This window comes from Vicia villosa, linkage group LG3 (genome assembly GCF_029867415.1).
Source record: "Vicia villosa cultivar HV-30 ecotype Madison, WI linkage group LG3, Vvil1.0, whole genome shotgun sequence".
Classification (NCBI taxonomy): Eukaryota; Viridiplantae; Streptophyta; class Magnoliopsida; order Fabales; family Fabaceae; genus Vicia; species Vicia villosa.
Genome location: NC_081182.1, coordinates 217,307,058 through 217,333,660, shown reverse-complemented (window position 1 = coordinate 217,333,660; position 26,603 = coordinate 217,307,058). Strand labels below are relative to the sequence as shown.

At 34.5% G+C, this 26,603-nt stretch overlaps 3 protein-coding genes and 2 long non-coding RNA genes across 5 annotated transcripts; 3 read left to right on the top strand and 2 right to left on the bottom strand.

The window, feature by feature from the left end:
* Window positions 1–3,512: 3,512 nt before the first annotated feature.
* LOC131593595 (probable LRR receptor-like serine/threonine-protein kinase At3g47570) lies at window positions 3,513–6,975 on the top strand. Its single transcript, XM_058866162.1, has 3 exons — window positions 3,513–6,244; window positions 6,342–6,697; window positions 6,859–6,975. Exons 1-3 carry the CDS (start codon window positions 3,553–3,555, stop codon window positions 6,874–6,876), a joined length of 3,066 nt encoding a protein of 1,021 aa, XP_058722145.1. The 5' UTR covers window positions 3,513–3,552; the 3' UTR covers window positions 6,877–6,975.
* Window positions 6,941–11,729, bottom strand: LOC131593596 (pentatricopeptide repeat-containing protein GUN1, chloroplastic-like). The gene is made up of 5 exons (XM_058866163.1): window positions 11,591–11,729; window positions 8,384–10,391; window positions 8,079–8,295; window positions 7,819–8,003; window positions 6,941–7,736 (listed from the first exon to the last, which is right to left on the bottom strand). The coding sequence occupies exons 2-5, from the start codon at window positions 10,324–10,326 to the stop codon at window positions 7,478–7,480; spliced, it is 2,604 nt and encodes an 867-aa protein (XP_058722146.1). The 5' UTR covers window positions 10,327–10,391; window positions 11,591–11,729; the 3' UTR covers window positions 6,941–7,477.
* LOC131593597 (pentatricopeptide repeat-containing protein At1g11290, chloroplastic-like) lies at window positions 11,111–14,120 on the bottom strand. Its single transcript, XM_058866165.1, has one exon. The coding sequence runs from the start codon at window positions 14,011–14,013 to the stop codon at window positions 11,587–11,589; it is 2,427 nt and encodes an 808-aa protein (XP_058722148.1). The 5' UTR covers window positions 14,014–14,120; the 3' UTR covers window positions 11,111–11,586.
* A 5,155-nt stretch (window positions 14,121–19,275) lies between these two features.
* LOC131657403 (uncharacterized) lies at window positions 19,276–21,571 on the top strand. The gene is made up of 3 exons (XR_009300641.1): window positions 19,276–19,428; window positions 19,507–19,586; window positions 21,105–21,571. It is a non-coding gene; the product is annotated as an uncharacterized LOC131657403 (long non-coding RNA).
* Window positions 21,572–24,298: 2,727 nt separating this feature from the next.
* On the top strand, window positions 24,299–26,319 carry LOC131657402 (uncharacterized). Its single transcript, XR_009300640.1, has 3 exons — window positions 24,299–24,451; window positions 24,530–24,609; window positions 26,158–26,319. It is a non-coding gene; the product is annotated as an uncharacterized LOC131657402 (long non-coding RNA).
* Window positions 26,320–26,603: the final 284 nt, after the last annotated feature.

Genomic DNA, 26,603 nt, shown 5'->3' with positions numbered 1-26,603 from the left:
CTTGACAGATAAAAATAAATTGCACAGTTATTTTTATCCTGGTTCGTTGTTAACTAAACTACTCCAGTCCACCCCCGCAGAGATGATTTACCTCAACTGAGGATTTAATCCACTAATCGCACGGATTACAATGGTTCTCCACTTAGTCAGCAACTAAGTCTTCCAGAGTCTTCTGATCACACACTGATCACTCCAGGAACAACTGCTTAGATACCCTCTAAGACTTTTCTAGAGTATTCTGATCCACACGATCACTCTAGTTACAACCTGCTTAGATAACCTCTAAGACTTCCTAGAGTATTCTGATCCACACGATCACTCTAGTTCCTTACAACTTAATGTAATCAATTCTAAGAGTATTACAAATGCTTCTTAAAAGCGATAATCACAAACTGTGATATTTCTCTTAACGTTTAAGCTTAATCTCACTAATATATTACAACAGCAATGTAGTGAGCTTTGATGAAGATGAAGATTCTGAGCTTTGAATTTGAACAGCGTTTCAGCAAGTTAATTGTTTTGCAAATCGTCAGAATTGTTAACCTTGCTTCTCATCAGAACTTCATATTTATAGGCGTTGGAGAAGATGACCGTTGAATGCATTTAATGCTTTGCGTGTTCCGTACAGCATCGCATTTAATGTTATACGCTTTTGTCAACTACCTCGAGCCTTGTTCACGCTGTGTCTACTGACGTAGCCTTTAGTAGCTTTTAACGTTCCTTTTGTCAGTCAGCGTAGCTTGCCACTTGTACTTCCTTCTGATCTGATGTTTGTGAATACATCGTTTGAATATCATCAGAGTCAAACAGCTTGGTGCATAGCATCTTCTGATCTTCTGACCTTGAAGTACTTCTGAGCGTGATACCATCAGAACTTCAGTGCTTCTGTTCTCTTGTTCTTCTGATGCTTCCATAGACCCATGTTCTGATTCTGCTTCGACCATCTTCTGATGTCTTGCCAGACCATGTTCTGATGTTGCATGCTGAACCCTTTGAGACAAAGCTTCTGAGCGCTGAATTATGCGTACTCTTTATATATTTCCTGAAAAGGAAATTGCATTGGATTAGAGTACCATATTATCTTTAAGCAAAATTCATATTATTGTTATCATCAAAACTAAGATAATTGATCAGAACAAATCTTGTTCTAACAGCTTTGTTATTTTCTTTCAAATGTAAATGTCATATATAAAAAGATGTTGCTTAATTAATCTTAAATAACTCAACCAGTCACAAACACACATGTAAATTGTCTCAAGTAATATATATATATATATATATATATATATATATATATATATATATATATATATATATATATATACATATATATATATATACATATATATATATATATACATATATATATATATATACATATATATATATATACATATATATATATATATATATATATATATATATATATATATATATACATATATATATATATATTCATATGTTTTCATATTTATTTCGTTCGTACATTTTAGTTTGAAAAATGTATAGGAAGTTATTAAGACATTTAAGTGTTCCTAGCAAAGTTCTATGTCCATTAGTTTAATGAATATATTGTATTATTCTGTAGGAAAAAAAAAAAGATGATTTATATAAATAGAAGTAATTCATTATAATGCACTAATTGAGCTAACTATATAGAGTATCTTTCATATAAAGAGATGAATTATATGAATAAAAGTAATTCACATAATTTATATAAAAAGTAGTTTTTTTTTAAAAAAAATTATTAACTTTTTATTTTAAAAATTTGTGAAATTAAAATATCTTTTTAAAACTATTAATTTTTTATTTGGGGCCCTTCTAAATTTTAGGGCCTTTATGTTTAGGGGCTCATTATTCTTTGATATTTTTAGACCCTCTCATTAAGTGGGCTAGGGTTCACATTTTTTGACCCCTTAAATTGACATCTCTAGGAACCAAAATCAAGTAATTGAGAAATTTGAAGGATCAAAACTGCATTTAAGCTTAATAATTAATATAAATTAATATATTAAAAATACTGATTAAAATATAATAACCAATAATTACTAAATAATTTTTCTATCATCTCATTTTAAATTATCTAAATTGATGCAAAACTATGATTGAATTGAAAATATTGCACACTCAAATTCTGTTTGAAGTACGAATACCCAAAATGACTCCAGACACTAAAACAACGACACTAATAATAATTTAAAAAAATAATAAATTAAATATAATCACAAGTGTCGTGCATGTGTCCGACCCACGGACACGCTTAGAAGGTGTCATTGCTACATAGCAAATTCTAACTCCAACAATGAATACTATATAATATTCCCTTTAAGAAATCTTATTGATTTCTTGGTAGTTTCACAATTTGGTGACATAAATTTTGTAAAATTACTATGTCATCAACTTGATTCCTAGACTCTTTATTTCAATTACCCTCAAGTCTGGGTAGAAACTGTTTGATAATATTCCTAAGTGAAATTTTGCTGCTCCAGCTTGTTTGGTTGCTGGGTATGTCAACAATAATCAACCCTTGAGATTACCATGGTGAATGCTTTGGTTGTGTGTGATTGTAGTAGAGACATTGATACCGGGGAGATGGATCCATGAGCGCGTCTGCGAGGCTGTCTATGGTAGTTTGATTATTGCAAGAGACTTTTTCGACAAAATTCCTCAGAGAAATATTGTTGCTTGGAACTGTATGATTAATGCTTATAATCAATATGAGAGGTATAGAGAGGCGCTTGATCTCGTTTTCGATATGTTTGTAGCTTGATTTTATCTTGATAAGGCTACTTTTCAGGAGAAATGGTTCATGCTTGTCTTTTGAAAAGCTACATTGCAACAAAGATTGCTCTGGCAATTACATCTTGAATGTGGTTATTGTGACAACACATTGCCAAATTTTGACTTCATTTATAACTATTGAACTTTTTGATGAGACCTTTTCTCTCTGTAAATGTTTTTACCTTATTTAATTCACAACTTTGTTCATATTCCTAGGAGCTTTTATCGCGAGGAAGTTAAAAAGGCTTCCCCGAAGCAACTCAAAATTGAGAGGGGCCTAGATTTCAGTTGTCTTTCGATGAAATGGGTATATCTCTTCCTTTGGTGATCACTTGCTTATCAGTTTTTTTAACCCAAACAACTTTACTTTATGAAATCCACTATAAGATGGTCAAATTTGCTATAAGCCATCAAATGAGACTTGTGAAAGAAAGCCAAAGATTAATGTTTTAGTTTACAAAGAACACCACCTAACTTATATAAGCTTATAGAGCATATAGCGCATTATATAAGCTAGTAGTGGATATTTAAAGTAGTTGGTGTAGAAAGACTGGTGTCAAAATTTCCACACAGCACTATCACTCTACTTTTGCTCCACTAAGCAGTGCTACTTGTTTTGGTTCAATCAGTTGACTTAACTTTTGAGGCAATTTTCTATTTTTATTTGTTTAGAATTTAAATTTTTCATTTCCCACTACATGTTGCATCTAGTATTTAAATTCATACTGAAAGAGAGGAATTATCAAACACTCTCTTGCTCCTCTCAACCAAATGAAGCCTGATTTTTTCTTGTTACATATGTCCTGTTATATATACATTCATTTCTTCATCTTAACCTTAGTGTGGTTCGGTCCAAACAGAATTGTCGCATTAGAATTAGGAAACCAAACAGACCATTTGGCTCTGCTCCAATTCAAGCAATTAATATCTAGTGATCCATATGGTATCCTAGGTTCTTGGAATAGTTCGAACCACTTTTGCAAATGGCACGGAATCACATGTAGTCCCATGCGTCAAAGAGTTACAAGGTTGACGTTGCGAGGATCCAAATTGCATGGATCCATTTCTCCATATATTGGAAATCTGTCTCATCTGAGATACCTCAATCTTGGAAACAACATTTTCTTTGGAAACATTCCACAAGAACTTGGTTGTTTGTCAAGATTAAGGTATCTAATTTTAGTCAACAACTCGTTTGTCGGAGAGTTTCCTATAAACTTGACAAAGTGCTTTGAGCTCAAAAGCGTATATTTAGCAGGAAATAATCTTATTGGCGAAATACCTAGCCAAATTGGCTCTCTTCAAAAGCTTCAAAGTTTCTACGTGGGAAGAAACAATTTATCTGGAAAAATACCTTCATCCATAAGGAATCTTACATCCCTTTCTATTTTTTCGATCAGTTTCAATAACTTGGAGGGAAATTTTCCAAATGAAATGTGCTTCCTAAAAAAGTTGAAAGCTATAGCCGTGCAGGTCAACAAATTGTCTGGTACATTTCTTTCCTGTCTTTATAATATGTCATCTCTTAAAGTGATTTCAACTGCAGCCAATGAATTTAGTGGTTCTCTTCCACCCAATTTGTTCCACACTCTCCCCAATCTCCGATATTTTGCAATCGGAGGAAATCAATTCTCAGGTCCAATCCCTACTTCCATTGCAAATGCTTCTATTTTGGCAATATTTGATATAAGTGAAAACCATTTTGTTGGACAAGTTCCAAGTCTAGGGAAGCTACAAAGTCTTTTGCAGATATATATGGCTGCAAACAATCTAGGTTACAATTCAACTAAGGATTTAGAGTTTTTAAAATCGTTGACAAACTGCAGTAAGTTGCAATCGATCACATTATTCGGAAATAATTTTGGAGGAAGTTTGCCAAGTTCTGTTGGCAATCTATCCACCACAATTAGTCAACTAAATTTAGGGAGCAATCAAATACACGGAAAAATTCCTACCGAATTAGGAAATCTAATTAACTTGAGTCTCTTGAACATGATAGATAACCTCTTGGAAGGAACAATTCCAACTACTTTTGGGAAGTTTCAAATGATGCAAAAGTTAATAATGGTTGGAAACAGATTATCAGGGAATATACCATTCTTCATAGGTAACCTCACTCAATTGTATGGTTTGGGACTAGATGAAAATATGTTAGAAGGGAACATTCCTCCAAATATTGGAAATTGTCGAAATCTACAATACCTAGGCTTTGCACAAAACAACCTTAGAGGAGTCATACCCTCGGAGATTTTAAGTATTTCGTCTTTAACAAATTTTTTAGACTTGTCTCGGAACTCATTGAGTGGTAGTTTGCCAAAAGAAGTCGGTACTCTAAAGAATATCAATTGGTTAGATGTCTCTGAGAATCATTTGTCAGGGGTCATTCCAGAAACCATTGGTGAATGCATAAGCTTAGAATATCTTAATTTGAAAGGGAACTCCTTCGAAGGAATCATATCGTCCTCATTGGCATCTCTCAAAGGTCTTGAAAAATTAGATTTGTCTCGAAATCACTTGTCTGGTCCAATTCCAAAAGTTTTGCAGAATCTTTCTATTCTCGAGTACTTCAATGTTTCTTTCAACATGTTGGAAGGCGAGGTGCCAATTGAAGGTGTCTTTCGAAATGCAAGTGGTATAGTAGTGATTGGTAACAATAAGCTTTGTGGAGGTATTTCAGAGCTACATCTACCGCCGTGCCCTGTCAAGAGTACGAAACCTGCAAAAAACCATAAGTTCGTGCTGAAGGTTGTGATTATTAGCGTGGTTGTTTGTATTCTCTTGTTAGCATTTATTCCAATTGTCTATTGGATAAGAAAAAGAAACAAGAAGCAATCTTCAGATTCACCACCAATTGACCAACTAGCTAAGATTTCATACAAAGACCTTCATCAAGGAACCGACGGGTTCTCAGATAGAAACCTCATTGGATCAGGAAGTTTTGGTTCTGTGTATAAAGGACGTCTTGTGGCAAAGGATAAAGATGTTGCGGTAAAGGTCTTGAAGCTACAAAAGAAGGAAGCTCAAAAGAGTTTTATTGCCGAATGTAATGCACTAAAAAGTATACGACATCGAAATCTTATTAAGATTCTAACATGTTGTTCTAGTATTGATTACAAAGGTCAAGAATTTAAAGCTCTAGTTTTTGATTACATGACAAATGGAAGCTTAGAAGAATGGTTGCACCCAAGGACCGGGAATGTAGAGCTTTTGAAAACACTAGATCTTCGTCAAAGGTTGAATATGATTATCGATGTTGCTTCTGCATTACATTATCTTCATCGTGAATGTGAGCAAATGATCGTTCATTGTGATCTAAAGCCAAGCAATATCCTTCTTGACGATGACATGGTTGCACATGTGAGCGATTTTGGAATAGCAAAACTTGTCTCTTCCATTGATGTTACCTCTCGCGAGGAAATTAGTACAATCGGAATAAAAGGGACAATTGGATATACTCCTCCAGGTATATTCTAAACTTTCGAATCATTCTTTTTTTCTTTTCAATAGACTTGATAAATTTATAAGTTGGATAGTATTAACATTTTTGCTATATCTTTTAGAGTATGGAATGGATTCTAAAGTTTCTACATACGGCGACATGTATAGCTTTGGGATAGTTATATTGGAAATGCTTACTGGAAAAAGACCAACAGATGAAATGTTTCGAGACGGTCAAAATATGCATAACTTTGTTGCAACTTCATTTCCTGATAATTTAGCACAAATTTTGGACAAACACATTGTTCCAAGAGATGAAGAAGCAACAATAGAAGATAGAAACACTCATCAACTTATGCTAACCGCAGAGAAGTTAGTAGTTTCACTTATTAGAATTGGACTTGCTTGTTCAATGGAATCACCAAATGAACGAATGAATATAATAGATGTTACTAGAGAGCTAAACATAATCAGAAAGGTGATGAATCTTGATTTATATATCGAATTCGATTTTCTTATTTTGATTAGAAATTATATCATTAGTTACTTTTGTTTCTATTTTAGGTTGTTTTACATTTTTAATGCTAATTTTAAAAGTGAGTTATATTAATGTTTGATTTTTTAATTTTAAAATTTCAGGACAATAGAAGCACTTAACTGGAGGTGCTTTTCAAAATGGGATAAAGCAGTGATTTGACTTATTGGAGTGAAATAGAGATAGTCATTAGAGTTGGTTAATAGTGTTTTGTATTTCGGTATGAATTGATTTACGACTGGTTTATTTGAATTCAAGTGTTTGTTTATCTACCGTCTTAAACTCCATTTGTAGAGGTTGAGATTCAAGCTCGCAATATCTCATTTATTCACTTTTATAGTAAGATTCTGACTATTAAACTCCAATTATTGAGGTTGAGATTCAAACTCGCAATATCTCATTTATTCACTTTTAATAGGAAAATTCTGACTATTAAACTATAAGAGTTCGAAAACTCATTTGGACCACACTAAACAACACTAACTCAATAACACGACATCAACAGTTCAAGTATTGATCAACTTTCACCGAAACTTGATCCTTTTTTCGCCGAAGAGCCTAGAATGTGATTAGCGTCTTTATTTTTAATTTATTATTGCAGAATCTTAAACTAACGAACAATCGCCCGCTGCACCATGATATTCGCAAAAGATCCGTCATTTGTGGTGAAGGTTCTTAGCCGAATCGTTATGGACACACCGGTGCTACGTAGCTTCTATCAATCTAACAACCAGAAGCTGGATAACCATGTGGTGGACCAGCAGGTTGAGAATGATTAAGGACATCGGAGAGAAGGAGCATATTGATAATGCCAGGTTGTCTCAGCCAAGTAGCGACCAGATCTCCGGAAGATGTAAGTCTTCCCATATTATTCTCAGCGAATCTAAAAGGCGATCCCATTCCGTTAAGGAGTGCTTCAATAGCTCTTTTCAAAGTTCCATCACCCATCACTTTGCTGTGTTTTCCCCAACCAGTTAATATGCTGCAAAATATATTAAAATTATGATTAAAACTTTAATCTTCTCATTATTCCAATCAAATATTTAGGTGAAAAAGATCCTTACTTCACAATCTTAGGCAGTTCAGAGCCTTGAAATAAAGTCCTATGCATATTGAGCAACCAATCATGAACCATAGCACAGCCACCACCACAAGACATCAGATGCAGATCCAAGCAAGAAATTGACCATTCGCCTTTCCACACATTTCGGTTTTTCCCTTCAATTGCAACCATTTGAGCTCCGCGTCTCTGTGATCAAAATCAATTTTATTGTTATGAAAAAAAAAGAGCAAATTTCTTACAAAACAAGCAAAATTTTAATACCTGACCAAAGTGCCACAACATATCTGTGAGGGCGTTATAAAACGCGCACGCAGTTGAAGAATCCATTCGCATGATTTCGTTGAATAGAGTCTGAGCAGTAAACCATACTTGTTCCCTATAACCCATCAACAGTCCATGGGTTACACCATGCACCTGGCTATCAAACAAGCGCAGCGTGTCTAACAGCTTTGCAGCATCATCATATGAATTACAGCGACTGCATCAAAATCAATCAAATTATATAGTTTGAGATTGGTTATATATAATTCAAGATAACAGAAAGAACAAATTTCAAAGTATTTTACCTGCACACATTCAAAATGGCTGAAAATGTGACAACATTTGGTTTAATGTGTAGTTCGTGCATTTTTTGGAAGAGCCAAAATATGCAGTGTAGGTCTTGTCGTCCCCTCCTAAGCTTCTTTACATGACCAGCTTTTTCAGAAGCAAGTTGCTGAAACATCTTCAAGATCCGGTCCTCCCCGGGATTATTCTGAAAAGCACCATCAATAAGCATTGCAGATGATTGTTCATTTGGATACTCGATGGCTTGCGAAGAACCATGAACTCCATACTCCAAAGCTGGCAACGGTTGACATGCATCTATTATGGAGTTGAATGTCACCACATTTGGCTTTATTCCTTTTTCAATCATTGCAATAAGCAACATAATAGAAGACTCCACTAAACCGTTTTTGCAGAGTGCGTCTACGATTGTAGTGTAAAAGACAACATCAACCTCCAATCTTGCCATTTTGAACTCTATATAAACATTCATCGCTTCCTGAAACATTTCACCTTTAGTGTACACATCGACCATCGTAGAGTAGGTTAGTGTATTGGGATATATGTTTCGAACTTTCATCTCTTCAAAGAGTCTTCTAACTTCAGCATACATACCATGCCTACCATACCCGGCCAACAGAGCATTGTATGTAACGACGTCAGTTTTAATTCCACATCCGTCCATCTCTCTGCATATACTGACAGCTTCATCAAACCTATCGAGCTTCGTATAGATGCTGACCAGTGAGTTATAGGACACTCTATCGAGACAAACAGATCGAAGCTTCATTTCTTCATATAGAAGTAGGGCATCTTCCAAGAGGTTAGCCTTTGCATAGCCATCCATAAGTGTGCTATACGTCACAATGGTTGGCCAAACGCACTTGAAAGACATCTCTTCGAATACCCTTCTAGCCAAATCAATTTGTCCGGCTTTACATAGCGTGTCCAAATACGTGTTATACGTAACCACATCGCGAACAATACGCCTACCATCCATTTCTCTCAATAACTTTTGAGCCATTTCCCACATGCCCTTCGAGGCGCAAACAGAAAGAAGTGAATTATATGTAAGACGATCCGGCATTATGCCAGCAGCTAGCATTTCATCATAATACTTAACAACTACATCAAAACTCACCTCCCCCTTCGCACCCGCATCAATTATCGAATTGTACGTAACCAAATTGGGCACAAGGCCCAAGCCACGCATAGACATGAACAAATTTACCGCATCAGGGAAGCGCCCATTTCGGCCATACGCACTAATCATGGCCGAAAACGTATACACGGTCATTCCATAACCTTCAATCCTAGATTTTCCAAACAAGTCTATAGCTCGAACAATCCTCCCTAACCTACCAAGAGTACCAATCATAGCACTGGTTAACTTACCTTTAGCAACCCTCTCATTTGACTTACTCATAATAAATTTGTAACACCTCTCAGCTAACAATAAGTGACCAGTATTACCAAAATCTTTAAGCATATAAATATAATCCTCAATTTCCCATAGCCTATGTTCATTTGAAATCAAAACATTATCTATATTAGTAACAATGTTACCAGCATTGTAGAGATAAGTAAGAACCTCATTGGCAGCTTCGCTGTGAGGCAGTGTATTACGCGCTGCCCTTGGCATTCCAGAATGTTTCTTGGCAGCATACCTGGTGGACCTCCTGCCAGAAAACTCAGGAGCCAGCTTTGATCTCCTGCCATCCAATAAAGATCTCGGCGCAGACGAATATACACCTCTTACACTACCATTGCCACTACCATGTGCAGCAGCTATATCAACATCAGCAGCAGCAGGAGCTAAAGGTGCAAACCTTGAGTTGGAATAGTTCACAGAGGAGGAAGACCAAACATTTCTACGGCGTTTATGGCTATTTTGGTGATTGAGATTATGATTTTCAGCAGGTCTAGGAGCAGGATTCGAGGAGTTGTTTGGAGTAGAAGCCATTGTAGAGAAACTATAAAGGGTATCTAAATTCAACACAAAGGTGAGAGCTTTTGGCTAAAGGGTATCTGAAAACAACAAAAAGAACAAAGCTTTCAACTTCATAACACAAGAACCAATGGATTGTGTTGGTTGAAGTGAAAAAGCTCTGGAAATGGAAAATGGATAACTGAATTCAAGAGTGAAAAGATTTGAGAATGAAGTTGGTGTGAAGTGAAGTGTTGAGAATGAAGGTGAATTTATAGGGAAAATATTGAGAATATGCATTGAATCTTTGTACTAGTTTCCTTTCATGGCTTTGAATGCTTTTCTCTGTTTTCCACTTCAACCAAAATATTTAAGATATGTTTTTTTCTATAATATAAATTATTATAAAAAATTTCAAATTACGGAAAAAAAGAACGGATATATAGTTATATTGATTTTTGCATGGAAACCGTTAGAAAATATTGTAGAAATAATCATTATGATTCGATCATATCGACTAAAAATTATACATTAATACGGAAAAAAAGAACGGATATATTATTATATTGATTTTCGCATGGAAACCGTTAGAAAATATCATAGAAATAATCATTATGATTCGATCATATCAACTAAAAAATATACATTAATACGGAAAAAAAAAAAGAACGGATATATAATTATATTGATTTTAGCATGGAAACCGTTAGAAAATATTATAGAAATAATCATTATGATTCGATCATATCGACTAAAAAATAGTTTTATATACATTAATACGGAAAAAAAATCAGATATATAACTAAATTCATTTTTGCATGGAAACCGTTAGAAAATATTACAAAAATAATCATTATGGCTCAATCTTATCGACTAGAAAATATTTTTATATATGTTAATACATGGAATAAGTTTTACACGAATATATAATTGTATATCTTGATTTTTCTAGTAGAAAAACATATTTTAAAAATTAATATTTGGACGAGATAAGATGATGACATGTGATTCCGTGAATTGTTTTTAACGCGTGATTATAATATATGATTGTTAAATGAAAAATTAGTTCTACCACTAATAGACAGTGGAATTAGAATTTATGGATAAAAAAGGCATATTTCCTAAAAAATGTATACAACTGAATCATACAGTTACAAGCCACTGATTCAACAGCAGGGTACTACAATGATCTATTATGCGGTTAAATGTTTGATCCAAACAATGCATTTTTCTTGAAATATTTTCATATGATGAATCAAGATGCAATGTGAGTAAGTAACAATGGCGTCTATAATTTTACCAGTAATCCCCGCAAGAACATCTTCCATTCTTAAAATGATGAAACCTTTGTAAATCGCGCACTATAATTTCCCTTCCCGTCACGAGCGAAATGTATTTGGTAGCCTCATGGCAATCACCACAAACTCTTAGATTCTTCCTGATGTGTATTGTTGTGCCGGCTCTTGTATTCAAAAGCCCGAAGGCAATTGCAAGCCTTTCGCTATGGCTACTAAGCAATTGCTCCTTCACGTCTTCTTCCACGTCGTGAATTGAATTGGTATCAGGCACGTAACCAGCAGCCCTGATCTCGTCTCCAAGAGTCTCGAGAAAAGCGTAGATTCTTTTCGATTGAGGATGATTTGTACTTCCTGAGTAGAATGCGTGAACTTCGTTTCTCCATTCGACCAAACTGCAGCCGGGAGTTTTGTGGAGACCCTTTTTCTCCATGGCTGTTCTTACTTTAGCAACTTTGTCCCACATTGAAGCAGAGGCATACATGTTTGCAACCAGCATATAATAACCACCCTCATCTGGATCCAACTCGAATAACATATCTGCGGCTTTTTCGCCCAATTCGACGTTTTTATGGATTTTGCAAGCACCTAGCATTGCACCTAAAACGGTAATCCCTGGCTTAATAGGCATCTCGTGAATAAAATTCCAAGCATCGTCTAGCTTTCCGGCACGACCGAGAAGATCAACCATGGCACCATAGTGATCCATCGAAGGCTCGAAGCCGTAATGCTCCTTCATGGTTCTGAAATAGTAGAGACCCTCTTCAACAAAACCTGAGTGACTACATGCTGAAATAACAGACAGAAATGTTGTATTATTCGGCTTAATGGAAGCTTCCTTCTGCATGTCATCAAAGAGATCAAGAGCTGCTTTGCCAAGTCCGTGTGTGCCATATCCATCGATCATTGCATTCCATGTTATAACATGTCGCTCTTGCATCGTGTCGAAAAGCTCTCTTGCAGTTTCGATGGCTCCACATTTTGCGTACATGTCAACAAGAGCAGTGGCAGCAAATACATTCTTGTCGATATTTGTTCTTATCGCAAGTCCATGAATCCACTTAGCCTGGCGGGTAACCGATAAGTCTGCTATAGCAGTGATCACGCTCACAAATGTAAAGGAGTCGGGTTTAATGCCTTCAGATTGCATCTTACGGAACAAATTCAAAGCTTCATTTACACAACCGTTCTGCGCGTAACCTAATATCATGGCATTCCATGTGACGTTTGTTTTCCCTTTCAAATTATCAAATACCGACGCTGCAATGTCAACTCTCTTACACTTCGAATACATAGATATCAAAGAATTCATAACCGAGACATTCGAACTAAGTTTCATCTGATCCAACAATCTATGAACAAATCTCCCTCTTTCAAGATCACCTAAATTAGAACAAGCATGTAAAGCACCCATCATACTAACATTCGTAGGCTCCACCTTTTCGTCCAACATCTTCAAAAAAGTCGCAAACGCCTCTTCAGACTCTCCGTTTTGCGCAAGACCGTCAATCACAGTATTCCACGAAACAACATTCTTGCTACTCATCCTCCGAAAAACCAATCTCCCAGTCTCAACCGATCCACACTTAAAGTACATATCCAAAAGCGCCGCCGAAAAATTAACCATCGACTCAAATCCCGATCTAATAGCAAAACCATGAATTGACCTTCCGATTCTCAAACCCTTAATATCCGCCACAGCCGGCAAAACACTAACCAAAGTAATCGAATCCGGCTTCTGACCATCTTCCCGCATATCCGAAACCAACCACAAAGCCTTCCTAGCAAACCCATTCTGCGCATACCCCGCAACAACCGTATTCCACGAAACCAAATCCTTACACGGCATTCTATCAAACATCTTACGCGCATCATCAATCTTCCTACACTTAGCATACAAATTCACAACAGAAGTCATAGCAAACAAATTCGACTCAAACCCATTAACAATCAACATCCCATGAATCTCCCTACCCTTTTTATAATCCAAATCCTCCCCACACAATTGCAACAAGTAAGTAAAATCATAAACAACAGGCTTCACCTCATCAACTTTCATCCTATTGTAAAACCTCAAAGAATCACATAAAGTTGAGTTTTTTGCATACCCTTTAAGCATGGTATGGTAAAGAACATCCAACTTCTGTTCCACAGGCTCAAACACACGGGATGCTTCATTCATGCTACCGAATTTGCAGAACAAGCTTACGAGCTTTGTTTGAAACAAGTGTTCGTTGTAGAAACCGTTTTTGATGATGAGGGGGAGGATTTGGTGAAGCTCTTTGATGGAAGTGCAGAGTTCTAGGAGGATAGCTGATGGGTGTGTGTAGACATGGGTTGGGATGTAGATTCTTTGGTATAGAGGGGTTGTTTTGGGGATGGTGGGAAGTGGTGGAGGAGTGTGGACTGATACGAGGTTTGAGTTCATTGTTGTTCAATCTGTTGAACACAGATTCATTCGGATTGTGCCATGTTCTTTGGTTTCATGCTTTTTTTTGTTTCAAACATTGTACCCATACATATCTTCCTAAATATTTTCAAATAAAAATATCAACAAAAAAAAAAAAAAATCTTTAAGGGAATCAAAATTTGAAATTTTTACCCAAATAATTCACTTTTCATTTATTTTCAATCTATCCCAATTTTAAAAAAAAATGGGACCAAGTGTCAGTTTCAGATGAATTGGCTATTCCACTATAAAAAAAAGGACCAAGTGTCAGTTCTGAATAAATTGAATTTGCGATTTGATATAGTTTAACTAATTTAATTGGCGCTAGTGTGTTATGTTTTAAGTAGAGATGCCAGTTAAATTGACGTTTGTATAAAATGCTAAAGGGTAGTGTCAAATCAATTGACTACAGTGTGTTGAATTTTTTTGTTATTGTAAATTGAGGTGTTTTCTAACATCCACTCCACACTGTCTTTTTTTTTAACTTCAATAGTTATATGATGATTGTTAGAGGAAATGAGCATGTATTTTATTTGAGAACGAAGTTTTCGATGAAAATGCTTTTTTGAAACATTTAAACTTATGATTATCTTGAAAGGAGTTTGAACTGTTGGCTAGATGGAGAGATTGCAGATGGAGAAAGAATTAGATGTATTGAGATGGTTGTTTTGTATATCTCAATTGCATATGACAATAATGTTATGATGTCTCCATCATATGATATTGTTTTGCTTGTTGTAATATCTTAGACATATGTCTATGTCAAGTGTTTTTTATTTGTTGTTTGTTTTGTTGTTTTAAGCGAGTTTATGTCTTTGCGTTATTGGGAAATGTTTATGTTTTAGGGGTGTCTCCCTATCTTGAGACAGGGGGCGGTTGTAGCCACTGACTAACCCTCTTGTGACGAGCTGAGGTAGCTAGGGTGGGTCGCTCGAACCTCATCCTTCCTTGATTTGCTTGGTTTTCAGCCATATCCTAGAAAAAAACATAGAAAACTATGACACAGGAAAGAGTTCGGATATGCATCTTCGAACACTTGAAACAGCCAAGTTCAAATATGCATCTCTGGAAAAAGCTTTGTTTTGCTTCATTGGCAAAAGCTTCGTCCTGCAACTGCCCTAGCATGCAAACACATCCAAACTTATCCAAATCGTATAAACAGAGTCTCCAAACATGTACACTAATCTATTTGAGCAATCTAATGCATTAAAGCTAACCTATTTGAGCTTATACATTAATCAAAAATCAAAATGAGCTAAATGAGAAACTTACTCTTAAATGTGTTGGTGAAGATGTAGAGTGCTCTGAAGTTGAATGCAGTAGGTAGAAGAAGTTGGGAATGGTAAGAAACATGTGAATGTAGCTTCAAAAATTAATTTTGAATGTATACTAGATATGGATTGAGAGGTAGAGAGAAACTTTTGTTTTTCTAAAAAAAAAAAGAAGAAGGAAAAGAGGTAAGGTATGACGCGACCTTTAAATATGTTCATCTAGTTCGGAGATACATCTCCGAACTAGCTTTTTCTATTTAAAAAAAATATGTTCGAAGATGCATCTCTTAATTTATTTATTTTTAAATGGAATTTTGTGCGTCTATGCACCTCCGAGTTTATTTTCAAAAAAATAAAATTTGATGCGTCTAGAGATGCAAATCTAAAAATATGAGACATTTTTAAAATCTCGCAAAGGACCTAAAATAATGAATGAGGGTGAGATGAAAAATTATCTTATTTAATACAAATTTTAAAAGATTAAGGCTCAAATCTTTATAAGATCCACCAGCCTATACAAATTCTCATTATAATATTGTGTTTTTTAAATCTATATAAAGACTAAAATTTTTGTCAGAGAAAATAATATGGTACTTTAATTTCTGCATAGTGGTACTCTTTATATGGTGATTAATGACAGAGTTCTTCTACAGTTCTTAGAGATATGTTTGACAGAGAAATTACTTTTGATGAGATCATGCTAAACTTCATCGTTTTGAAAATGCAGTTAACCAAATAGCATGCAAAAATATTTCCATGACTCCTATTCTGTTATGATACCATGGGGAATGAGAGATAATAAACAAAGTCATTACAAGCTGGAATTGCTTTCACTAGTTGAAAACCATAGTGACAGTACTTGGTTCGTCAATCGATTGAACATGCTAATAATACCAACAAGTTTCAGCTGTGTGACAACAAGTGGAAAGTTTCAACCAAAGAGATTGAGGAAACAAGTCTTACTGTGTTTTTCAAACTAGTCATCTTAAGGTTGCGTTTGATTTGTAAAATAAGAAGTATTGCACAAAATAGTACTAGACTGTACAAAATAATATAAGACAACTTTTGCATTGTATTGTAATTATGGGTGGCAAACGGACATGTCCGCTCCGTTTAGGTCCGGCCTGCAAAAAAATGAGTGCGGTGTGGGGCGGGCCTGTAAACATCGCAATTTTTAAGCCTAAAAATTACAAATTTGTATGTTAATGGTCATGCTCGCAAAAAAACATGGGAGACATATTACAGGGTACGAGCATAAAACCTTGGTCCGACCCGCAAAAAAAGCGCGGGCAAAACAGGCATGTCCAGCGGACCGAACCTGTTTTAACACTCCTAACAATGATGGTCGATGTTCTGGACGATTTAATAGAGAGATTAAAAATATTATTTTGATTTTTTTAATAATTTATGTTTGGGACGAAAAATTGTCTCATGATTTAATGAGGGACAAGAATTCATATTTTTGTCATGTCCCTTTGTCATATATTTTCTCCGGCCCCATAAGTTTTTACATCAATCATACATATATTGTCAACTTGTGGGCCGGAGAGAACTTACACAAATTTAGGCCTTAAGCCCAACAAGATTCTTTTAAATTTTGAATTAAATCATCTCAAAAAATATTAAATAAAAAATTTAATTAAATAAATTTATTTATTAAATAAAAATATTAAATAATAAATTACTATCTTAGTCATCATTATCAACTCATTAAAAATATTTTTTTCCTAATCATCACTATCATACGTTTGTAAAATTGGAGGGGGCCAACAAAATTTTTAAAAAAGTAAAGTTGAGAGATCAAAATACTATTTTTTAAAATGGAAGGATTGAAAGTTAAAATTCTTCAAATTAAAAGATTAAAAATGCATTTAAGTCATTTATTTAATTAACATCACCATAAAACTTATTTTATGCTTCTATGCATATTGGGTCAGGTCTGACCACCATAAAGACCATAACAACCCCATATAATTTTTTTATTGCCAAGACTCTATATTTTGTTTTTACATATTTTTATTTAATTTTATTCTTTTTTATGTCACTTTTTTTGCTTTCACGTTATTTTCACTTTGGATCTTCTCCTTCTTTTTTCTCTTTTTCCCTCTCAATTCTCTCTATCTCTCTCTTAATTTCATTCTCTCTCTTGATTATATATTATTTTTTTAATGATGAGTGAGAGTGAAATTAAGAGAGAGAGATAGAGAGGATGGAGAGAAAAGGAGAGAAAAATGAAGGAGAGGATCCAAGTCCCATTATTTCTTACAAATCTATGTCATTACATAATTACTTAAAATTATCAATTTTAAAAATATTTAACATTAAAAAATAGCAGTTTAAATACAAAAATTACAAAAAAAATTATATTTCATTAATTAATCATTACATAAATTATAAATTATCTGCGACGGTTTAGGGAAACCGTCGTTAATTAAAATTGAGAGTAGTTTTTTTGCAACCATCACAATTAATGTATTACAAAGTTCAATTTTTCTTGTAGTATATTAACAAGGTAATAGGCGTGTTTCAATCTGCTTTTGTGAAAGGAAGATAAATACTTGATTGTATTATCGCAAAAAAATGTATTCTTGCAAAAAAAATAGGTAGGAATTTGATGTTTGCCTTATTAAAATGAGATAAATACTCCCTCAATGACTCGGAGGACCCTTGAAGGATGTTGAACAAGTTCATGTTTGATACACTTATGTGCTTGCTTGACGAGAACTGGTGGATTAATTATTTCACCAAATCATGGCAACTAGTAACTGACAAACGTGGTAACATTATACCTCCTCAATACGACATACTTAGAGGTGCTAGTGAGTAACTTGTACTTCAAGAGTCGCTGGAGACAATGATAGCTATCTAAGTATTGATGAAGGCGACATGATCTTAGTCACTAGAGACAATGATAGCTATCTAAGTATTGATGAAGGCAGCATGCTCTTTAAGGTCATTCATCCTATCAAACTTTGTCAGTGAGGGGGTTTTTTGACACCCCCACACACATACACATAAAAATTTGTTAGAAAGAAGCTAGGGGTCGAGGACTTCGATTTCCTCAAGGAGTCCGACCTCGTGATGTCGATTTTAAAGGTTGACGACGTTGTTTTCCAACGTTTGATTGTGACAGCGCAATTCTTCCAGAACCATTGCATTTCTACTATGACACAGTGGTTGTTGTCGAAATTGCTATCGATTAATGTGATACCTCGTGTTTGTATCATCTTAAGGACGACAATTAAGACGATCTTTGACGGGAATGTAGGTATGACCTATGTTAATTTTACCATGGCTCTGCGTGGGTGCCAATTGTATTTGCTAAAGTACAATAGTTGAGAGAGAGAGAGAGAGAGAGAGAGAGAGAGAGAGAGAGAGAGAGAACCTGCTTACTTGGGGGAAAGATCTTGTATTTTCATTGAAATTTGTGGACGCCCTTCTAAATTTAGAAATTGGGGTATTTATAGAAGACTCATAGGGCATAGACTAAAAAGGAATTTATTCCAACTCCATGATCTGAAACATGGAAGTATAGAAGAACTCATTCTCTCTCACCTTGCAAACCATGTGTGATAAATGAGACCATTCATGGATTTTAGTTTGGGGAGACACAAGCCCCACTATTGTGCTCTTTGGGGAAACATGCTCTGTAACATCCCGATTTTTATTAATATTTTTATTAATTATATTAGTAATTATATTATTTGGTGTTTTTAATAATTACTTATTTATTTAGTTATTATGTGATATAATAATTATTTAAGTATTTAATTATGTGAGTGTTTGTATTTGACTCAATTGAGTTATTAGAGAGATATAACTAAATGGGCCTAAGTGATAGAAACATAATGGATGGATTGGTGGGTTAAGCCCAATTGACATAAGTGAGATAGTAAGAGAAGGTTAGGGTTTTAGAGGTTACTATTTTTCATTTGGGGGAAAAAATAGGAAGAAGAGAAAAGAGGCAAAAGGGAAGAGAACAATGGTGGAAGAGAAAAGCTAGAAGAAACCTCATTTTTGCAGCAAGTTTCAGCATTGAGTCACCTTAGCAAAATGGATGTATCTCTCAATCCAACCGTTGGATCGTCGCGTGGTTTTGACACAACGTTTCTGACTCATAGAGGTAAGTTCTGACCGGAGCGATTTTGATTTTGAGGATTTTAAGTTCGTCTGATAAGCTGATTTCCGAACTGGTTTTTAGGTGTGTCTCCAAATTATGTTTGAAGGATTTATTTTGGAGAAAAGCTTAGAGCTATGGTGAAAGAGTTCATATTTGCCAAGGTAAGGGTGGGGTTCTTTCATGCTAAAGGGTTGTATGATAGTATGTTATAGTGGGTTTAATTCTATACTTTGATATCCATATTCTTCTATGTTGCAATTTTGGGTATTTGATGATTTGTTGGAATGTGATGATATAAATGTGATAAGTTGTGTGCAATTGATAATCTATGTGTATTAGATTGTTATGTTTGTTGTGAGTAAACCATTGATAGTGAAATAATGGGTTTTGTTATAGAATTGGAAAATAATGGAATAGAAATATAATAGTTGAATTGAAATTAATATAGTTTAATTATTAATTGGATAGTTAAATTATTAGTTAAATTGATTCCAATAAGTCTATGTGATTGGAATATACTTGGACTTGGACCAATTATTCGGTTTATCGGTAAATTACGGTATTTTGAGAAATTGTTTGTAATTGTGTTTTGGCTTGAATATGTATGTTGAGAAATATATATTGTCATGCCAATGATGTTGTTTTGATATTGATTCTTTATGGTTAGTTGGTTAGCATTAATTCTAATGACTAATTGCTTGATGTTGAAAATGTGTGTTCATGTATAATTGACAAAAATGAGAATTAACATGAGATAGTATGATTACTAGTGTTAATTGGATTGTGTGAATCGTAATTGATTAATTGGCCTCTCATATGTGAATGATGTGTGTGTGTTGTGAATGTTGTGTACAATTGGTGGATAATTCATAGAGTTGAATTATTGTGATATGTGGAAAGTTAAGATGGTAGAGATGATCTTAATTGCATATATTTGTGAGATTGTACATACATTCATATCATAGTGTGCCTTGAAACATAGGTGGAATTGCTTTGAAACACAAGCGTGGCTTGGATTCTAGAGTGAATCGGAAAGCGGTAAACTATATGTTTACATTTGGTGGCTTTGGTCTTGTCCGGATCTGAAGCGTGGCTAGATTCTATATGAATCGGAAGCGGTGGAACTTTGGGTCCATATTGGGTACCACATGCATAGAGTCACATGTCTTGCATTGAGTTACATTGGAGTTATGTGATGTTTGAATATATGTAATTATGTGATTAGGTGATTGTTATGTGTGCATGAGATGTGATAATTAAATTTGGTGATGTTTGATACATGATTTTGGTGATATATGTAAATGAAACGTATATGATGCGAATGCAAATATATATATATATATATATATATATATATATATATATATATATGTATTAATGATATATGTATATATATGTGGAATATATGAACCATGTTTTGCCATTGTTGATAGTTGTATTAATTTACGTTGTGATTATGAAGTATATGTTATTATGTGCTTGAATGACATACTTGTAAACTTGAATACATTGTTATAGTTGATAGTTAACATTATTGTTGTGATGCAAATTGCTTATATTGAGAAGTGGTGAATTGTGTATGATTTTATCTTTGCTATATGTATTATCATACTTTCCTTTATAATGTTTGACATCTCACCCCTTCTGCTGATGTTTCCCCTACCATGGGAAATGGGCAGGTACTCAAGTATAACTGTGGAAGTTTGTAGATTCATCGTGTCTGGTTGGTGTGTCGCTCTGATACGTAGCACTCGGGGGTTGTCTATATTGTTATTTCTATGTTGTTCATGTTTTAGTTGTTGAGTTCCAAATTGGATAATGAGAAGTACTATGATGTTTGAAGTTGTTTCCAATTAAATAAGATGATTTGTTTATAAATTCGAATGTTATGATTCCGCTGCATATTAAAATGAAGTTGGTTTGTCTAAGAGCTGTTATAAGTTGTTTTGTGCTTCTCTGAGATTAAAGTGCTATGTATCTGTTTATGAGTTGTTTATAGGAAGTAAATGTGATATCCCAAATGCTTGTTGATAGTTTTTAAAATACTCTGATTTCTCGCATGATATTTTTGGGTAGAATTTGGGGTGTTACATTAGTGGTATCAGAGCAGGTCGGTCCGTCCGGCCAAGTTGTCGAGTCAGTTGAGTTGTGTGATAGTTGAATGCTGTCAGTGTTTTATTCCTTAGTACGCGACATGTGTGTGAAACACTGTTGTTACTTGTTCGTTTTGTTGCAGGGTTAGTTTAAGCGAAGTAGGGGAGAAGCTGTGCTTCTCGGATATGTTTCAGTTGTAAGTTATTGGTGTAATATATTGCTTAAGGAGACAGAACAATCAATGTAGAAGTTTGTTGGTTCCGAATTCGAAGGTAACATGGATTTAAGATTTTGTTTGTTTAACAAGTCGGATCATCTTGGAATAAGGATAATTGTTATAAGATGGAATTTAGGAAGTTGCCATATTCAGCATTATTAGTGGACTGTGAAGTTATCAATTTAAGTAACCGTTGCGTAGGATGTTGACTTAAGAATAATGATTAAGCGACGGATTACGGTAGACCTTGTCAAGGGATCCTTGGCAAGAGATTGGAAAAGTTGTCGAAGGTGTTGGAACGTTCAAGTCGGAGTTAGAAATGTGAAGGGACGAGTATGATTCCAAGAATAAAAAGTGTTGATAGTGGTGTAAAGGAATTATGTTCTAATGTTATCACAAGGTGTGTGTTAGCATGTTCAGATGATTTTGGGAGTTAATGAAGTATGGTATTTTTGGTGACGTAAAGGATTCTATTGCAGTTAAGTAACGATGGTTTACGCTACCATTATGGTTGTCGGCTATCTATTGACAAATTGAGGAACTGATCACCCTTAATCTCTTGTTGATAGTAGACGGAATCGTATTGGAATGAGATAGACTTGTCTTACCAGCTTGATAATATTGGAAGTGAATAAGTCTGTGCAAGATGGTGCGATGTTGTTTAGGTTGTTTGCAACTTTGGATGTTCATGAGGAAATAACGATTGGGGGATTATCGATAGTTGGCGCATTTGCATAAGTGTTTCCTGAAGATGTAAGTGATTTACCGTCAGAAAGAAAAGTTGAGTTTTCGATCGATTTAGTTCCTGGAACTAGTCTTGTATCGAGGGCTCCATATAGGATGTCTGCTTATGATGTTGAAAGAGTTAAAGAGTCAACTTGAAGATTTGTTTGAGGAGAGGTTGATTCGTTCGAGTGTGTCGTCTAGAGGTGCATCTGTTTTTGTTGGTTAAGAAGAAGGAAGGTTTTGCAAGGCTTTGTGTTGAAGCAAAAAGGACAAGTTGTAGCTTATGCTTCAAGGCAACTTAAGATTCATGAGAGGAATTATCTGACGCAAGATTTAGAGTTGGCCGCCGTTGTTTTTGTTTTGAAACTTTGAAGGCACTACTTGTTTGGATCGAGATTCGAGGTATATAGTGAACACAAGAGTTTGAAGTAGTTGTTTGATCAGCATGAGTTGATAATGAGGAAAAGAATATGGTTGTAATTCTTGAAGGACTATGATTTTGGTTTGAATAACCATCCGGGAAAAGCGAACTTTGTAGCAAATGAATTGAGTAGGAAATAATTGCATATGTCTATGTTGATGATTCAAGAATTGGAATTGTTGGAATAATTTTGAGATTTGAGTTTGGTATGTTGAAGCTTACTTGTGGTATTCTTGATGAGATTAGAGAAGGTCAGAAATCAGATTTGAAATTGGTTGACAAGATGACATTGATTGATCGAGGATAAGGTGATAATTTTCGGATTGATGAGAACGGTGTCATGAGATGTCGTGATTGAATTTGTATTCCTGATGTTTCGGATTTGAAAAAGAGAATTTTTGGGATGAAGGGCATCAAAGTGGTTGAGTAATTATCCTGGTGCTACTAAGATGTATCAAGACTTGAGAAAGTTATTTTGGTGGCGCGATATAAAGAAGGATATTGCGGAATTTGTGCATTCGTGTTTGACTTGTCAGAAGTCAAAGATTGAACATCAGAAACCGTCTGGTTTGATGCAATCGTTGTCCATTCTTAAGTGGAAGTGGGATAGCATTTCTATGAATTTTGTTTTGGGTTTTTCGAGGACATCGATTAATTGTGAGGCAATTTGGGTCATTGTAGATGGATTGACGAATTTTGCTCACTCTATTCCGATAAGCAGGAATTATCCGATGGAGAGACTTGCAAAGTTGTATTTTGAAAAGAATGTGAGTTGGCATGGTATTTCGTCGAGTGTTGTTTCTGATAGAGATCCGAAGTTTGCTTCTAGATTTTGGAAAGTTTTATAGAGTACTTTGATTATTAAGTTGTGTTTGAGTTCTGTTTATCATCCGCAAGCTGATGGTCAAACGGAGAAGACGATTCAGTAGCTTAAGGATCTTTTGAGAGCTTGTATTTTGAAACTTTGTATGGTCGAAGGTGTGGAATGCCTTTGTGTTCGTGTGAGTCTGGAGAGAGTAAGTGTATTTTTGGTGATGAGATGGTTGTGTCGATTGTATTTTCGAGGACGAAAATATTCTAAGTGGGGGAGAGTTGTAACATCCCGATTTTTATTAATATTTTTATTAATTATATTAGTAATTATATTATTTGGTGTTTTTAATAATTACTTATTTATTTAGTTATTATGTGATATAATAATTATTTAAGTATTTAATTATGTGAGTGTTTGTATTTGACTCAATTGAGTTATTAGAGAGATATAACTAAATGGGCCTAAGTGATAGAAACATAATGGATGGATTGGTGGGTTAAGCCCAATTGACATAAGTGAGATAGTAAGAGAAGGTTAGGGTTTTAGAGGTTACTATTTTTCATTTGGGGGAAAAAATAGGAAGAAGAGAAAAGAGGCAAAAGGGAAGAGAACAATGGTGGAAGAGAAAAGCTAGAAGAAACCTCATTTTTGCAGCAAGTTTCAGCATTGAGTCACCTTAGCAAAATGGATGTATCTCTCAATCCAACCGTTGGATCGTCGCGTGGTTTTGACACAACGTTTCTGACTCATAGAGGTAAGTTCTGACCGGAGCGATTTTGATTTTGAGGATTTTAAGTTCGTCTGATAAGCTGATTTCCGAACTGGTTTTTAGGTGTGTCTCCAAATTATGTTTGAAGGATTTATTTTGGAGAAAAGCTTAGAGCTATGGTGAAAGAGTTCATATTTGCCAAGGTAAGGGTGGGGTTCTTTCATGCTAAAGGGTTGTATGATAGTATGTTATAGTGGGTTTAATTCTATACTTTGATATCCATATTCTTCTATGTTGCAATTTTGGGTATTTGATGATTTGTTGGAATGTGATGATATAAATGTGATAAGTTGTGTGCAATTGATAATCTATGTGTATTAGATTGTTATGTTTGTTGTGAGTAAACCATTGATAGTGAAATAATGGGTTTTGTTATAGAATTGGAAAATAATGGAATAGAAATATAATAGTTGAATTGAAATTAATATAGTTTAATTATTAATTGGATAGTTAAATTATTAGTTGAATTGATTCCAATAAGTCTATGTGATTGGAATATACTTGGACTTGGACCAATTATTCGGTTTATCGGTAAATTACGGTATTTTGAGAAATTGTTTGTAATTGTGTTTTGGCTTGAATATGTATGTTGAGAAATATATATTGGCATGCCAATGATGTTGTTTTGATATTGATTCTTTATGGTTAGTTGGTTAGCATTAATTCTAATGACTAATTGCTTGATGTTGAAAATGTGTGTTCATGTATAATTGACAAAAATGAGAATTAACATGAGATAGTATGATTACTAGTGTTAATTGGATTGTGTGAATCGTAATTGATTAATTGGCCTCTCATATGTGAATGATGTGTGTGTGTTGTGAATGTTGTGTACAATTGGTGGATAATTCATAGAGTTGAATTATTGTGATATGTGGAAAGTTAAGATGGTAGAGATGATCTTAATTGCATATATTTGTGAGATTGTACATACATTCATATCATAGTGTGCCTTGAAACATAGGTGGAATTGCTTTGAAACACAAGCGTGGCTTGGATTCTAGAGTGAATCGGAAAGCGGTAAACTATATGTTTACATTTGGTGGCTTTGGTCTTGTCCGGATCTGAAGCGTGGCTAGATTCTATATGAATCGGAAGCGGTGGAACTTTGGGTCCATATTGGGTACCACATGCATAGAGTCACATGTCTTGCATTGAGTTACATTGGAGTTATGTGATGTTTGAATATATGTAATTATGTGATTAGGTGATTGTTATGTGTGCATGAGATGTGATAATTAAATTTGGTGATGTTTGATACATGATTTTGGTGATATATGTAAATGAAACGTATATGATGCGAATGCAAATATATATATATATATATATATATATATATATATATATATATATATATATATATATATATATATATATGTATGTATGTATTAATGATATATGTATATATGAGGAATATATGAACCATGTTTTGCCATTGTTGATAGTTGTATTAATTTACGTTGTGATTATGAAGTATATGTTATTATGTGCTTGAATGACATACTTGTAAACTTGAATACATTGTTATAGTTGATAGTTAACATTATTGTTGTGATGCAAATTGCTTATATTGAGAAGTGGTGAATTGTGTATGATTTTATCTTTGCTATATGTATTATCATACTTTCCTTTATAATGTTTGATATCTCACCCCTTCTGCTGATGTTTCCCCTACCATGGGAAATGGGCAGGTACTCAAGTATAACTGTGGAAGTTTGTAGATTCATCGTGTCTGGTTGGTGTGTCGCTCTGATACGTAGCACTCGGGGGTTGTCTATATTGTTATTTCTATGTTGTTCATGTTTTAGTTGTTGAGTTCCAAATTGGATAATGAGAAGTACTATGATGTTTGAAGTTGTTTCCGATTAAATAAGATGATTTGTTTATAAATTCGAATGTTATGATTGCGCTGCATATTAAAATGAAGTTGGTTTGTCTAAGAGCTGTTATAAGTTGTTTTGTGCTTCTCTGAGATTAAAGTGCTATGTATCTGTTTATGAGTTGTTTATAGGAAGTAAATGTGATATTTCAAATGCTTGTTGATAGTTTTTAAAATACTCTGATTTCTCGCATGATATTTTTGTGTAGAATTTGGGGTGTTACATGCTCTACTTAGGGCACCCGTCCAACATTCTCA